Here is a 15763-nt window from a genome sequence, read left to right as displayed (position 1 = left end):
TGTGTCAGTCAGAGCCGCTCGGGCTTAAGGGTTGTATTCATTCATAATCATGATTTTATTTTCATCATCTTTCATGTTGTAGGTGTAAATATTTACAGCCGCTGAGACATGAGATCAGAGGTTACGACCGCATATTGTAAAAGTGCTGTTGGTGCATTTCCAGTATGTTGCATTCGCCTGCTGTGGCTGACTGTTCTGCTTTGAGTCACGGTACCTTTTCCAATAAGCAAACTGGCAGGCAGGTCACACTTGTGACATGACACAGCACTGTCCTGAAATAATAAATAGATTAGTAATGACTGAAGAAAAATGTTTAAACGTTCACTCATTTTAGCTGAAACCTTTGAATGTCATGCTTTTCTCTGATTTAGTATAATATAAAATGTAATATATAAAAAAATTCAATTTTAAGACTTAGCCTTGGCCTCTGGGAACTTGTGATGAGCATTTACCATTATTTTGTGGCACTTTATAGACCAAGCTTTTTCAGTTTATTGAAAAAATGATTGTCAGATTCATTGATAGTGAAAAAAATTAATTGCAGCCCCATGCAGTGTGGGACATTTTTGGTTGGATAAGATGGTGAAGCTTGCTTATAAGAAATCTGAATTTACACTGAACTTATGTCAGTTTGAAATTTGTTTTTTAATTTGTTTTACTATTATCTCTCAGCTACCAGTCCTTCACTATAATTGTAACAAAAACCCAATTTCTACCTTATCAGTTTGGGGAAAGCAGTGCTTCTGTGCTATAGTGTATCATCTGACACCAATGTAACTCAGAAAATATTCTTGCAGTGAATTGGATGACCTTAGCTTCTAGACCTTTACTCCTCGACACACCGCTTCATTACATCCAGCTGTCATTCTCTTTATGATTTTTTTTTGGAGTTTGCTAGATCTCTTATTAGCCTTCAATGTGACCCCGGACAGATCTGATCACTCACTTCATCTGTTTTTCATGGTAGTACTTGTCTGTTTGAATCAGGATACATTCTCAAAGAAAAGATGAAAGAGAAATGTCTGCCTGCTTGTATTGCATCTGTCTTCCTCTGTCTGCCTGTTCCACCCTGCAACCTCAGGCCAGCACCTCCAGTATTAACTGCAGCTGTCTAAATGGACACACAAAACATATCCAAACATCCCACGCCTCGTGGGAGTTGGCTTACTGAACGTATCACCTGATGTAACAACCAGCCCTACCTACAGTATATTTTCAAAATCATTTCCAGAAAAGGGTGTAGTAGTTCTTTCGCAAAGTAAACCTCAACAATCGGGGAGAATGGGACATGGCAGCCAGCAGGGATTGTGGTGGAGTGAAGAGGATCAGCAGAGAAAGTGACCCGAACACTTCCCATCTCTCTAAGATGACGCAATGGCGAATGTGGAAGAGGGGAAGCAGAAGTTTGCTGCTGGGGTTAAAAAAAAAGCAAAACAGGAGCATGTTACCCCTGAGAATGACAAAGAGATTCCGATTTCAGCCACACGGATATAAAACAGTTCAGGCAAATGATTGGAACTCAAAGCCTCGATGATCTGGAAAAATGTGGTCGTGCTGATCTCTGTGCGGCAAGAGTCAAACACAGAAATGCCGGGGAATGTAAACAGTTGTACTGTAATGCTTGGATGAGTGAAGCTGGTATTCCTCAAACGATTAGTGTGGAAAATGTTACACAACAGAAATGTATCACACAGTATACTGTATATAAGATTGCTGCACAAATAGTGGTAGGATGAATATAAAAGCCAGACCCATGTTTACAGGGCTTGTATGTTCATTGGGAGGCTTTTTCTTCTCATCGCAAATTTTTTTTTTTTATCAAGGTCTCTGTTGCTGTTGGCTCCAAAAGGGAAATGTTCATTGTTAATAGATCCCTTTGTTTCCACCCACTGAAGGAAGCTTGTGACTTTTGCATGACTGATATTTCTCACGTGGTTTCCTGAACTGTCTAGTTATCCCAATCCAAACTTTTTAGTATAGCACCTAAACGGTGTCTACAAGTTACAGAAACCTCATTTTCTGGGTTTTAATGTCAGTGCTGCTTATTGCTGCATCGGGCTCAACCAACGTGTTTTGTTGTTTTTGTTTCCACAGTGACAAATAAGAAACCGTCCCATTTATCCATCACTAAGGTGAAGCAGTTCCAAGGATCATCCGCCTTCATAAAAAGATCACAGTGGACAATTGACCAGCTGCGGCAGGTCAACGGCATTGACCCCAGCAAAGTATGTCATTTTCACTTCACGTCAACCGGTGCTATAAATTAAGTAAATATAGCGAGGGGCATCTTTAATCTTTAGGGGTACACAAGTACTGCTCATACAAAACAACATTTTGCTGTGTCCAAATTTCAGAATTGCTCTGCCTGATAGTTGAGATGCATCTTTTCCCTCACTACACTCTCTCAGCCCCTGACTCATGTCTCCCTTTCACTGCTGGTCTTTCCAAGGACTGTCCAGAGTTTGACCTGATGTTCGAAAATGCTTTCGACCAGTGGGTTGCTGGCTCAGCGGGAGAGAAGTGCACCTTTATCCAGATTCTTCACCACACCTGCCAGCGCTACAGCGCAGCGCGGAAACCCGAGTTCGTCAACTGTCAGTCCAAACTGCTGGGGGGTAAGACCATAAAAAGAATTCACTGCTGACTGTCCTTTGTTAATGTTTCTACTCGGTACCCAGTGAGTCCACAGTGCCAGACTCACTGCTGTCAAACTGTGCTGTAATCCAGCCTGAACCGAATTATGTATGATGACAACCAGCACCTGGTGTGTATGAAAATGTATGCTTATTCGTTGCACAGAGCATCTGTTGTGTGCTGAAATGAAGTCAAAGAGGATGTCCAAGAAAATGCATCAGCTCTGACTCAAAGCATCAGACACACATCAACTGGTTTTACAGCACATAGAAATACTCACCATAACACTAAGTAATGATTTTCCTTAATTGATGATGTTGACACATTTGAATGTGCCTGAAGTGTGAGACTCAATATTTTTTGATTGATTTCCACCCTTCTAAATAACATTATACATAACCGTAAAAGCTGTAACAGCCACTGAGGTTCTGTTTGACACTAATAATAAAGACAAGCTGATCAAACAAGTCATAACACAATCAATTGTCAAACATTTCAGCCTTGTAAAATGTGAACATAACATGACATCATTTGCTTGCTGCAATAGTTTGTTTCCTGTAGGAGGGTTAAGGTGATGGTGAGAATGCAGCATCCTGGGCGGCTTAATCGGATATTGATCTGTTTACTCCCAAGCCTCGTCTTTGAGAACCATTCCACCTGTTGTATTATTCATGGTATCATTTCTAGAAACACACCCCCAACCCGCCCCCTGCGTGGTGTCCTTCTGCCCCGCATGGAGTATACAAGAATCGATTACCAGAAATAGATATGCATAAAAACCAAAAATTCATCTGTTAAACTATTAATTAAATCTCGGAAATTTTTGTATTTTCTCATACCGAGATTTAATATATATATATATATATATATATATATATATATATATATATATATATGAAGACACAAGGTGCTTTCAAATTTACTTTGTGCCTGTTTTTCTTACTCTGTGTGGAAACCCCACTATCTTTTCATTGATAACGCTGCCAGTACGTCCAACATCATGTTACGTTACCTTGACACCCCTCCTACTCTGAAAAAAACTTTTCCACATTGAACTTTTTTCAACCTTGACCTTGGTGCATGCTCGGTATGTGTAGGTGGGAAGGTAGCGGCGTCCCAGAGAGCACTGCACCCGAGACGCTTTAAAGTAGGATGCATTATGCAGCACAGATGTTGCATATCAACCTCACGCCTCCAGTACATCTGAAAATTATACGGAGGGGTCCTGTAGCATTGTTTTAACTCAACTGCAGTCCAAGAAACTTGTGGATCGTAGTACTGCCCCTGATGTACACCAAATGCTTGTAATATGGATAAATTCACACACAAAGCTATATTTCTTATTTAAATGACACTTTTCTCGTGCCAAAGCAGTGGTTTTCTACGAGTAATAATGAACTTTCATCGCTCAATGCATGGAGGAAGCTTCGCGTGATAGATGAAAAAGCTGACTGTTTACCACGCACATTGTGAGAGGAGTAGTAGAGAGGATGCCCACCCTGCTGCCACTTCTGTCCCCTCCAGTTTAAGTCTCACACCAGTGCAAAACAAAAATCATGACGCTGCTCAGGTGTGGGACCATAACTGTGGGAGTCTCTATCTGCAGAAATACCCAAGATGGCAGTCCCCTGAAAAACACAGAATAGACAATGAATGCACATAAAGCCGGTTTCCCATCGCAAGGAGTCGAGACGAGTGAATCTGTGCAATAAAATCATTTTATAAAGCACTTCTGTAAGACAAGTATGTTTTGCTTGGAAGATAGTAAACTTAGACACGACATTGACACGACAAAGCAAAGTTTGCTGCATGGACTTTGGATGTCATGATAGTGTTATCAGTGGTCTGAGGGTACGAGCAGGTTTGTTCTTCATGCTCCATCCCCGATCTTGATCAGGTTACTACCAAAGGTCCTGTCGATCTTCAAAACAATAACAGACTTTAGACAGAGGCTGTCTTATCCATGCAACGCATGGGGAGGACTCAATATTGTGATGGGGGAAAAAAAACACTTTATTTGTATGATTTTAATATCGTAAATGGCTTCTTACCCCACCCCCTCGTTCATATTCATGGTAGCTGTGTTACTGTATCCTGTTTACAAAGATTTCTGCCCGGGCGGTATGGGGTAGATGCACAGGCCCGTGTTTTTGATCCTTGATGAGGCATGTAATGGGTCTAGAAATAAAAGCAGCTACTTTACTAATTGCCTTGTTATCAGTGCCGACTTGGGCTACTGCCCTCACTGTTATACCCTGTTCTAACCCAATTCCCACCTGACCCTTTCTGTCCAACTGATGTGTTTGTGTAAACTAGGCGGAGACAAATTTCATTTAGATTCAAATCTAACAAAACAAAGTTTTGTGTGAATTTTCCTTCCTGAAGACTTCTATTAAGGTAAAAACAAGCAGCTTGTATTAAAGTGGGCTAAGTCTTGAAATGTTTTCACTAACACAACAAACCAGTTATTTTCTTAATCCAAAATAAATAAAACAATTCAGTATTAATTGTGTGACCTGGTTTACTCGATAAATGCATAATAATAAAAATAATTATTTTTATGGCTGCCTGACAGTGCTTAACTCGTGATTTAATTACCCAAAAACTTTAACCCCTTTCGACTAATTTCAAAACTAAGTAACCAATTTCAAAATCAAGTTTTGAGCATCAAAGCTGACCTTGATTTCTGATATTTTCTCATCGCAGAAGGCCAAGCAGTAGATTCAGTCATTTTCCGTTGCCAGGTCTTTTTGAACAGAATGAGGAAAGAATTTGTTTCACATCTTGGTCATCTATTAAGACAAGGTAAGAGCAAAATAAGAAAGAGATGTTATACCCTTTACTAAAAACATGATGAGTTCCATGTGGAATGCAGTTTCTGGGACTAAATTAAACATATATATCCCCTACTAACCTGTAATGGTTTCATTAGTATTCAATTTGATGAGATAAATGATCTTGCAGAAACTTAATTTTCACTTAATTTGAACTCTTGTCTTGTATTACAACCAAATCAAGGATATTAGAAAGATGTTTCCCGTACTATCTGCAAATCGGTCATTTTACCTTTAACAGCAGCAAGAATGCAAACAAGTATATTTTCCCAGTGAACACGTGCATACATTTTTCATGTGTCACCGTGGGGTTGAGTACGTGCTGAAGGGGATTTTTAGTTTACATCCAAAGCTTACGAGTTACATTCACTTACCTGACCCCTCACTGTCATACTGCTTACAGAGCCACCGACAAATACTGCACAGACGTAAATCACATTTTGTTGTACGAGTGCAATACAATGATGGAGAGATTCGTCGCTAATGATGTCCTCAGTATTCTGTACTTCTGCGTAACATCTGACTATAATGATGGAAATTATGTTTTTTAATGCATTGTGTGACGCTGACATTTATCTGCTGATTAAAGCCACTGGGAGTAGGCTGTTCATGAATACCTAGTAGCTATTTTTCTGTCACTGTTGGCACAGCTCTATGGTGTATTTAGGACATAATGTTCCATGCTTGTCCCCAATAGTGTTTTAGAGCCTCGTTGAAGCATTTTCAAACAGCGTGACAGTGACTAAACTAAAGGCCAAATGAGCAAGCAAGGTCAAGCCTTTTCCTTCATGATAAAATGTTGGGGGGCTGAACAATGTCATGCTTTTCTCTGAGTTGTTAATAAAGGCATTGGAATAGTCGTTCTAACTACACATCCTTCTCACTACAGGATGGTTTTCAAGACAATATAGATTAATTGCTTAGTAACTGTTTGTTTGCGGTTAACTCCAGCACTGGATCACACATTTTACATTTACAATTAAACGGGAGTGCAATTGAGTTTATGTAAGGCCAAAGATTCAGAATCAGATTTATTGCCAAGTAACTTTTTGCACGCAAGGAATTTGCCTTGGTGTAGTAGTGCATGATGATTAGAAAATAGATTGTATGGATGCTTGTTTTTTTCTCTTACTAAGTATGAAAAATGCAACTACCACAAAAGCTAAGAATGTATTAATACAAAATTTACGTGAAAGAATAAGTGCAAAAATGTGTTTGAGAACGAATTTATGAGCAGTATGCGCTATGTTCAAGCGTAATAATACAAGGAATAATTATGTTAATTTGATGCACCGTGTTAGATTTAATGAGTTAATGTGCAACAATTGATTATACTGTGTATTTCATGGTAACAAGTGGTCTCAGAAAAAAGAGGGAAATGTACAGAAAGGAGACGGAGCAATGAAATGGAGATTTTGGTGTGACTTGTGAAAGAGAGGAAAGTGAATTGACTGCACTGAAAAAAAAAAAAAAAACTGCAGGAAAAGTGTAGAAAAATGATTGGATTAAAAAATGTAACTGGATAACGGGCTATAGAGAAGTAATAGATGTGTGTCAGGAGCCAGGGGGTGGTGCCCTTTCTGTTTGAACCTCTGCTATAGTTTCATTACACTGCTTTGGGTAATGTCAAGATTTGCATTAATTAAACTGCAGCAGGGTTTTATCCTGCAGCTGGAGCATCATAGCTGTGCCTTTAGGCCCCTATGATGTCTAATAGCTGTTTCTTGATGAATTTTCCACCCATTTTATACATTATTCTTTTATGTGTAATCCCTTTGGAATTGTAAAGTAGCAGTAATGTTACTGAAAGTACCAGAGCTTTACCTGCCATCGTGGTTTTTATACTGTAGAAACCTAACCATTGCGCAAAATACACTAACATGTATACAAACAGCATCGAATGAACTATGAACTTCAAGTATGTAAGTACCCTATCCAGAAGGATGTAAAGTATATAATATCCTCAAAGATTTTGGTTAATCATTTCCTCTGAACCAGAAAAGCAAAACTAGCTGTATTACAAGAATGTTTTAATTTACATTACTGATTAACTGTAGAGCTTCTTCCCTCCAATTCTCACAATGTGCTGCTGTCACGCTTAAAAACAACAACCAGTTGAATCGAAAAATGAATTGCCGATACATTTGTGGCTTGGGTGAAAAAGGTATTAGGAAAGCAGCAGTTATTATACAGACATTTATTTGATTATGTTTTAATATTGCCATCACAAAGCCTTGTTTACTCTCTGCTTATCCTCCATTTCGGCTCATTTCTGTCATCAGGAAAATAGGATTTGTTTGGTTTAGGTTGAAAATATTCATAATGTTGAACACCCACATTTTTACATACATGTTTACTATAAATTTAAAATCAACCAAGAATTTGTAAGAAATATTTATTATTTGCAAATACAGCTGACTGTATTCGTGTAAATAGATGGGATAGGTTAATCTTACATTTGTGTTTTTCTCTGCTAATAACTGCTTTGACGTGCGTTTTGGATTTGCAGTTAACATTAGCAAAATCCAATCATGTTGTGTGGCCTCTCTGAACAGGAAGTATATGAATCTGCTGTAAAATAAGTGATAAAATGTTTTGATATGGCCTCTTTCATTATAGCAGAAACTGGGATAAGAAGATTCTGCTTAAAAATAAGTGCAACGCCGTGTGCTTCACAGTGATGAGGCTCTGGATATATAGGGAATTATGAATAGGATTGGGATCCTTTACCAAAATCCTTGACAGAATGTTTCACGAGTGTCTTTCGATAAATAACACCATCCTAATTCGTGATATCTTGGTATTAAGGGACATTTTTTGATGGAACTTGCTCAAGTGCAGATAAGTGCACAGTACGACATAAATCATTGTTAGACACTCGCTCCCTTGAAACACCCACACATAATATACCCCACAGCATTATCCCAGCACAGTGATTATATGATCACATTCGCTGCCAGAATGAGAATATTAAATGCACTACAGCATGTATTGTTTGGATGCATTTTTGCTGTCAGGGTGTTTGTTTTTGAAGTTAACCGTCCAATCTTATAAATCCCATACACTGTGATACTAAATGGGACTTGGCTGTCAGCCTCTTGTGAACTGTATCTGACATGTTCCTGTTGATAACCATCAGATTGTTTTCTTGGCATCATGGCAGTGCAGCCTGTAACTTACTGCTTACAGCAGAATTGGAAAAGGGGTTGACGTGGAGTGGGGTTTTTTTTATTTATTTTTTTTCTCCCACTTCCTTGTTATGCTGGTCTATGCTCGTAGTTTCTATTATCTGGAATATTTTGTTGCCAGAAAACCACTTGCCTCTTTGTTCAGACTCCATTGTTTGGGAAAACGAGGCTGATTATGTTGATATCTTTGGGTATCTTTGGAGAATTCCTTCTCCATTGTTAAGAGAGGTGTGTCATGGGTTTAGTAGATAAAAAAAAATGTCAACGTAGCTTCACAAAAAGCCCCTCTTTAAGATACAACATCAGTGTCATAAAACTTCAACTCCTGTCTCATCCAAAGTACAGATCTGTTGCTATCCCCTCTGATAACAGTGTTGGCTGATCAGCTTCCTCTTTGAATCGAAACCTCTGAGCAGCAGTGGCATCGCATAACATAATCTACTCCTCCACACTTTCCATTCAGCTTGTGATGCTGCACCTCCCTCACAAACCCTGTACAATGTCTCCACCCTGCCTTTTCTCGAATTACATTCAACACTGGGGGAGCCCATGTTGCAGCCTGCCACTGATCTTTGAGACGAGAAGAGGAGGGGCACAAGAGAAGGGAAAATGGTGGGCAGACAAATAGATGGAGATGTTCTCTGAGTGTATGGCGTGGTGTGGCTCTGAGTGTTGGGGTTATATCGAGGATGATAGGGAGTTTTACTCCTCGGGCTTCCCTGGAGGAGGAGGATTAAGAGAAATCTGTCTGACGGTGAAGAGGTCTTGTCCTTTGCATTGAGGACCTAATGCCTCTAAGACAAAGTATATTTTCAGGAAAGTGTTTTAGCTTGTGTAAACCAGAAGCACACTGGCAATACAGGATCACAACACGAGAACTTTGCTAATGCGAATGAAAGTAAATACTAAGTTCCCTTCGTTGTCTTGGAAACAGTCCGACTGTGGACAAATTCTGTTGTTTTTACACTTTTGACTTCATGAAACAGGAAGTGAATCTTGTTTTATCTTTGGTCCCGATGTGTTTGCCGTGTGCAGCGTAGTTCATTTAATGTAATCTGTGGAAAATTGTTTCCATTTCCTTTTGTGTGCGTAGGTGTGGGTATGACCATCCATGCATACATCCGCCTGTGTGTCTGCAGCACGGGTGTGTCTCTACATAAATTACTGTGACTTTATCAAGTTAACTTCTTTTGAAGGAATACCAGCTGGTCTTGCCGTCTGCTTTTGGGCTGTCATATAATCCACTGCAGCAGAGCTCTCCCAATTATCTGTCACTCAGCCTACCTGCCTTGATGCCAGGGGACATACACTTACTATATTGCAGTTTCCTGTGGGAAAAGATAGAATCAGGCTTGTCAGGTCTTGATACTCTCAGTGCCTTTAAGGTTTACTCTGTCTGTACCTTTTCCGCAAACTCAATAAATGTGTATCTGAGGATATGGACCTCGGAAAATCAAATCTAGTTTATCTTCTCACTGGGTATTTCTGGTGTTTTTTGAAATTATTTTTCTCTTGTTCACAGCTGAATAAAGGAGTAGAGATTGTAGTGTATCGTCTGATATTAAAAGAAGGTCCTTGTATTTGCCGTAGTGGTCATTACCAAATCAATACCTAAAGGAGAACAAATGATTCCATTGGCATAATGTGTTGTGCTACAGTGCAGTTGTCATTCTAGTCACGTTTTATAGTGTCTTTTAGCAAAATTGTTTACTCTGTGCTGCTCCTACACGGCTGTCATTAAAACGGACTGGTCAGGACCTTGTATCCGCAGACACAAAGTTCTATTGGACACTTTGGGCAGCCAAAGGTATGCGGTCAAATGAGTAGTTCGTGACAATATTGTTTAAAAGGAGGTGATAATTTCCTAAACTGGCATTCTGCCCTGAGGTACATCTCTATAAAATGAGAGATTATACCCCCACAGTGCAATGCGACTGTATTGCAAACAAAGAGAAAGCAGCGGGAAGATTGTTGTTCCTAGGCTAGTTGTTAGCAAAGTGCATAATGGCAGCGCTCCCAATGTGTGGTAGATTAATGGCTTGTCAGAGGAAACATCCGCAGGGCTGCCACAGCTATCTGAAGATGTGTACTCGGTCTGATCTCCACTATTGGGTCTTCAGGGCGGCCCATGCAGCCAAGCACATATCCTTCCTTTATTACTCTACAGTTTAGGGAAGAGCTGACTCCGAAAGTAAAAAAATAAAAAATAAAGTCAGTGCTGAAAGTCTCCAGGAATGACATGCTTTCCTCACGGAGGCATTAAATCCAGACTTACTTGTGTGGCTGTTGCATACTTTCAAGTTTGGAAAGGTTAATTTCACTTGATCTTTACTTGAAGTAAATCAGCTTTGAAGAAAAAAGCCATTAGCCATCTTCCCACGTCGCACCTGTCGTAAGCCATTTTGTTTCTCATGATTTTGTTTTCCACCATTAACAATAATGCTCGTGGTCACTGATTGCACCACAAGCGTCTCATGTCACAGGTTGTTTCATGACAATTGGTCTCTCACAATATGCTGTTTACCAAAGAATCACAATTTCTTTTTTTTCCCCCCCCACCCCCCTTTGTCTTTTCTCTCTCTTGCCTCTCTTTGCTCCGTCTGGCTCGCTTCTTCTCTCCCATCCTTATCTGCAGGTAACAGCATACTACACTCAGCCGCAGACAGCGTGACGAGTGCTGTACAGAAGGCCAGCCAGGCTCTGAACGAGCGCGGCGAGCGATTAGGTCGGGCCGAGGAGAGGACCGCAGACATGATGAATAGTGCCGAACAGTTTTCTGTCACCGCGCACAAGGTGAGGCGATAGGTCAGCGAGATGCATGCGTAACCTCGAGGTGGGCTTTCTGTACGTATTTCGACAGAGCACGTTGAAATTCTGACAGAGTACCGTCCCGTGTGTTATAGAACATCCAGTCATGAATTCAAAAATCCTAAGTGGAGCCAAAAGGTGAAACGTGTTTCTTTAACCTAAGGATATGTGTAAGAGTTGCTTCACTGACCCCAGCCTCTTCGTTAACAGTGGGGCTCTCTGCACTGGGAAGATAATAGTTTCCTCCTCCTTCCCTCATTTACTCTCACTGTTGTAGTTCTCTATAGGGTGTTCCCTCATCCTCCATCAATCCCATATCTCCTGTTTGTCAGGAAATCTAATTGCATGCTGTTTAATGAGACTATCAGCACAATATTGTTTTTACTGCTAGACTTAAGGAAAAAAAAAATCAATTGCTATGTAATGAGCACACCTGATCGTGATCATCATACAGTGGCTGTCTTTCTATTAGCGCCGTATAGCATTACATCCTCCGGGGTTTGCAGCTTGAATTCTTGTCATGTAAAATGAGGCAGCCCCGCTATAGCCTTCACTGACAGACGTATGCCTGGAAAAAAAAAGTTGGATGTCATTGGCTTTAATAGTCAAGCCATGCACTGCCTACTGAAATGACTGTTTTGAATGATGCATAATACCATACTAGAGATGGTGGGATAATTGAAAGACATTTGAAGAGCCTTTCATGGCCCTCTCATTGCTCGCAGATGAGCTTCCCCGCTGTGATGAATTACAAAAACTGTGATAAGCAAAGAAAAAAAGCCCTGACGTTGGTGGTTTCAGGAGAAAATGACTGCATCACCCTGCAAAGAGCTGCTCATTTATTTGCGTTTCTCAGTTCACTTGACGCTATTAGCTTTTATATTATTTGCTTCATAACCGACATTAGTCTTGCACTTTATTATCAAGAGTCATGCTGTTGCTTGTCTGGAGCTCCCTGTCAAAAGTAGTTCGCAGTCTTAGAGATGGATAAAGGAAGTAATTCCTCATTCTGTTTGAGGATGACTTTGAGAGTGGCTTGACAAGATGTATTGTGAAGGATTTGAGTTTCCCTACTTTCAACTCATCTGCATGTCGTGCAAGTAGACCTTTGGACCGCTGATTTTAATTTAAGTGTCTGCAGTACCGCGATTGGGTCACCTTGATTCTTTTTTTTCCCTCTTTGTCCACTTCTGCAATCCTATTTCTGCGCCTTGCTTTGTGACAGCAGACAGTTCAGCTGCACTGACTCGGTTTGAATCAAAACCACTAATTTCTGCGTGCTGCTCTACTGCCCCCACTTGATCGATCTGCAGACTTCAGTTCTCCTCATGCTACAGCAACATACTCCATACTCACTCTGTAATCTGTGTGTGTGTGTGTGTGTGTGTGTGTGTGTGTGTGTCTCCCATCCCCACGTCTTCACACCCCGTAGCTTTGCATTAGATTTGTGGCCGTGGTCATCTCTTCAGTGAGTCTCCAGTCAAGCTCACCAATACCCTTGTTAATGAGACAGAGTAAATAAAGTTGCAGAAACCCTTGTCATTACCTAATCGAAAAAACCTTCGGGCCCCGCTGGCTTGCTTTACAGCTTTTTCTTCTTTGTGCATGAGCTTTGAAGTGGTCAACTTTCTATCCTGTTTCCTCATTTAATCATCCCACTTGCTCACCGCTGAGTTTTAGTGAAGTGTTTGGTACATTTAGTTGTTATTACACCCGATGATGCCACTTTCATCAGTTTTCTCACTGTGTTGTCTTGCAATTCCCACCCCCTCCCCCCACCCCAATTTTTCTACAGCTTGCCATGAAGCACAAGTGTTAGACCACTGCCAAAAACCAACTGGGCTGGGGGGGGTTCGGCAATCGCCAGTCGCTGTACGGGAGAAGGATTCCAGATTTGATTCTTTTTAAAGGTTTTAATATGATTAATATTTGTTAACGATGTTAACATTTTAATGTTTTGGGTTATTGTACTGGTGCACCTCGTTCCTCATGATGGTGAAGCATCGAGCGGAGGGGCGGTAAACAACACAACTTCAGGCTGTCAACAGAATGTTTCGCGTGTCCCTTGCCAAAAAGAAAGTTACAAGCCACAGCTATGACTGTACTTGATAACGTCAGTCACTCAATACACTTCCTCTTTTCACATGCTCAGACACTAATGAGACTGTACACGTGCTGACAAGTCATTATCAGCAATCACTAGCAGACAACGAACCGCTTTGTCTCGCAAGGTATTAATTGTTCAGAGTTATTTATGAGCACTGCAGGGGGGGGGTTATGCAGTCTGATTTATGGGTTAAAGAGCCTCATGGGTTTGGGTGATAGTATACCACATAAACATACAACACATAACTTGTGTTGAAGAGCCTAGATTTGAGGTTGTGCCTGGGTATTTTGGCCATAACTTTTGTCAGATGAAAGCGATGATCACATCTGTGGAGAAAATAGTAAACTCTGAGTTTTGTTGCGTTGACCTCTTTTCGTACGTTGATCCGTCCACAATTTCAATATGTATCAAAACAGTGTTCGTCAAAATATTCCCAACCTACCAATTAATAAGCTGCTGGTGAGGCTGAATAGAATGGTTTGCGTGACCGTATAACATAAATAGTTATGACGTGTTTTAGTTCCTTGTTAGACATGCCTATAATTCAAAAACAACCAAAACTACATAAAATACAGACGCTAACATTTCTTGGAAGTGTACTTGAACTTTATTGTAAGAATGAGCTTTTTGAGCATATTAATTATTCAGTATAATGATTTATGTTAAAGGAGAACAATTCAGTAAACCAGCTTCTGCATTGTAAAAAAGCAACATGTAATTCTTCTCGTACTATTATCTCAATGTCTGTAGAGCTAATTTGTCCCTTAACACGGGATGTTTTGAAATTAATCCTGGCTGTATTTCAACTTTAAACACTTTGTAGTCTTACGTTGTGCTTATCATTATAATGACGTGTATGCTGATAGAGGACATAATGTCTGAATTAGCTGCGCCAGTGTGGTCGTTTTTTCTCTTTCGCTCACACTGACTGTAACTTTGGCTTCCTCACTGGCAAGAGACCTCGCTCACACTTGAGATGTATTTGATTCTTTTTATATTTTGATTTTTTTTTTTTTTTTAATTCATGATGTTACAATGCACTGATAACCTTATCTTGCAGAGCACTGCTGAGTTCACAGTGAAACGTTCCAGTTGCCTAACTCTTAGTGTGCTTTTATTCCTCTCTTTAACACTTTGGATGTTTATTGTTTTAATAAAAAAAAAATATCTATATATGAAGATGAATTTATAGAATTCTCAGTGTCCTTTTTATAGCCAGCTTTAACAATTCCATCAAACAATGGAATCCAAAGTTGTACATTTATTTTGTTGATTATTGCATTTGTGTATTACTCGCATTGATGTTCCCTACTCATAAACGGTAAGCTGCCAAAAGCTTAAAGTGTCTCGAGGGTCATTGTGCCACTCTCTCTGTCTGATGTGCTCAGATTCACTTCATGCTTCAACGCTGATCTCATCACATTGATCACAACTCTCTATAATACTGTAAGATGTCAAATAAAGTCCAGTTCACAATCACGACAGAATGGTTCTTTATTAGTGCCTTTGTATGTCAGCGTCTCTCTTCAGTCCGCAAATTAGTGTCACTATTGTTTTGTTTTATGCAGCAATCCAGGGTAAAAAAAAAACTGCCTCCAAGGTTCAATGAAGAACGTTTTCTTTAGGTTTTGGTTACAATTGAATGAAATCGGTACAATGTTTACAGAAGAAAGTTACTGTATGCAGAAGTAACTGCATGTTGAGGTAAAACGGTGAGGCTCATTCTTGGTCAAATTTTGCACCTTTAAATATGCCAACTTTGATGTAATTTTAGCCGTTTCTGTAGTTCAATTTTATGTGCATGCTAAAATTTCCTTTCTTGTTTCACCAGGTTTAAACTCTGATACTAGTTCTACAATGTGTGTGTATTTACATTATTGTGGAAAAAGAAAATGTTTTAGAAAGTAGGGACATTGCAATTTAATTTGAGCTTATTGCTTAAAAAGTAATAAACATAATACTTCATGTGCAAATTGATTCCTCTGGACTGGTGATGTTTCTTCTATGGATCAATGCTGGTGATGTTTGTTGAGTACATTATAGAATTTGTTGCTACTACTAAGACTTTTTTTTGAGTTCCATTGATTCAACTATTTAGATAACATTATATGATTCAGCTGCACTGCAGTCAAATTAAGGGGTGTCTTCAAGTGGCCGACATGAAATTGTCCTGTTTCACCTGCAGAGGGCAG

General features: G+C 39.8%; 1 protein-coding gene across 4 annotated transcripts in view; it reads left to right on the top strand.

Annotated features, from left to right (window-relative positions):
* Positions 1–15546, top strand: part of stxbp6 (syntaxin binding protein 6 (amisyn)) — a 54779-nt gene extending 39233 nt beyond the window's left edge. For 3 of the 4 annotated variants that reach the window (XM_069152505.1, XM_069152504.1, XM_069152506.1), the window contains exons 3-7: positions 2095–2225; positions 2450–2615; positions 5341–5439; positions 11292–11449; positions 13260–15546. In XM_069152505.1, the coding sequence (XP_069008606.1) occupies positions 2095–2225; positions 2450–2615; positions 5341–5439; positions 11292–11449; positions 13260–13283 (578 nt within the window). In that variant the 3' untranslated portion in view covers positions 13284–15546. The remainder of the gene's footprint in view (positions 1–2094; positions 2226–2449; positions 2616–5340; positions 5440–11291; positions 11450–13259) is intronic. The other variant, XM_069152507.1, reaches the window with a different exon arrangement.
* The last annotated feature ends 217 nt before the right edge of the window (positions 15547–15763 follow it).

The sequence above is a fragment of the Embiotoca jacksoni genome, unplaced genomic scaffold, assembly GCF_022577435.1.
Source record: "Embiotoca jacksoni isolate LCO1_2020_lvr unplaced genomic scaffold, fEmbJac1.0.p SCAF_18, whole genome shotgun sequence".
Lineage (NCBI taxonomy): Eukaryota > Metazoa > Chordata > Actinopteri > Embiotocidae > Embiotoca > Embiotoca jacksoni.
This window is presented reverse-complemented; position numbering and strand designations above follow the sequence as displayed.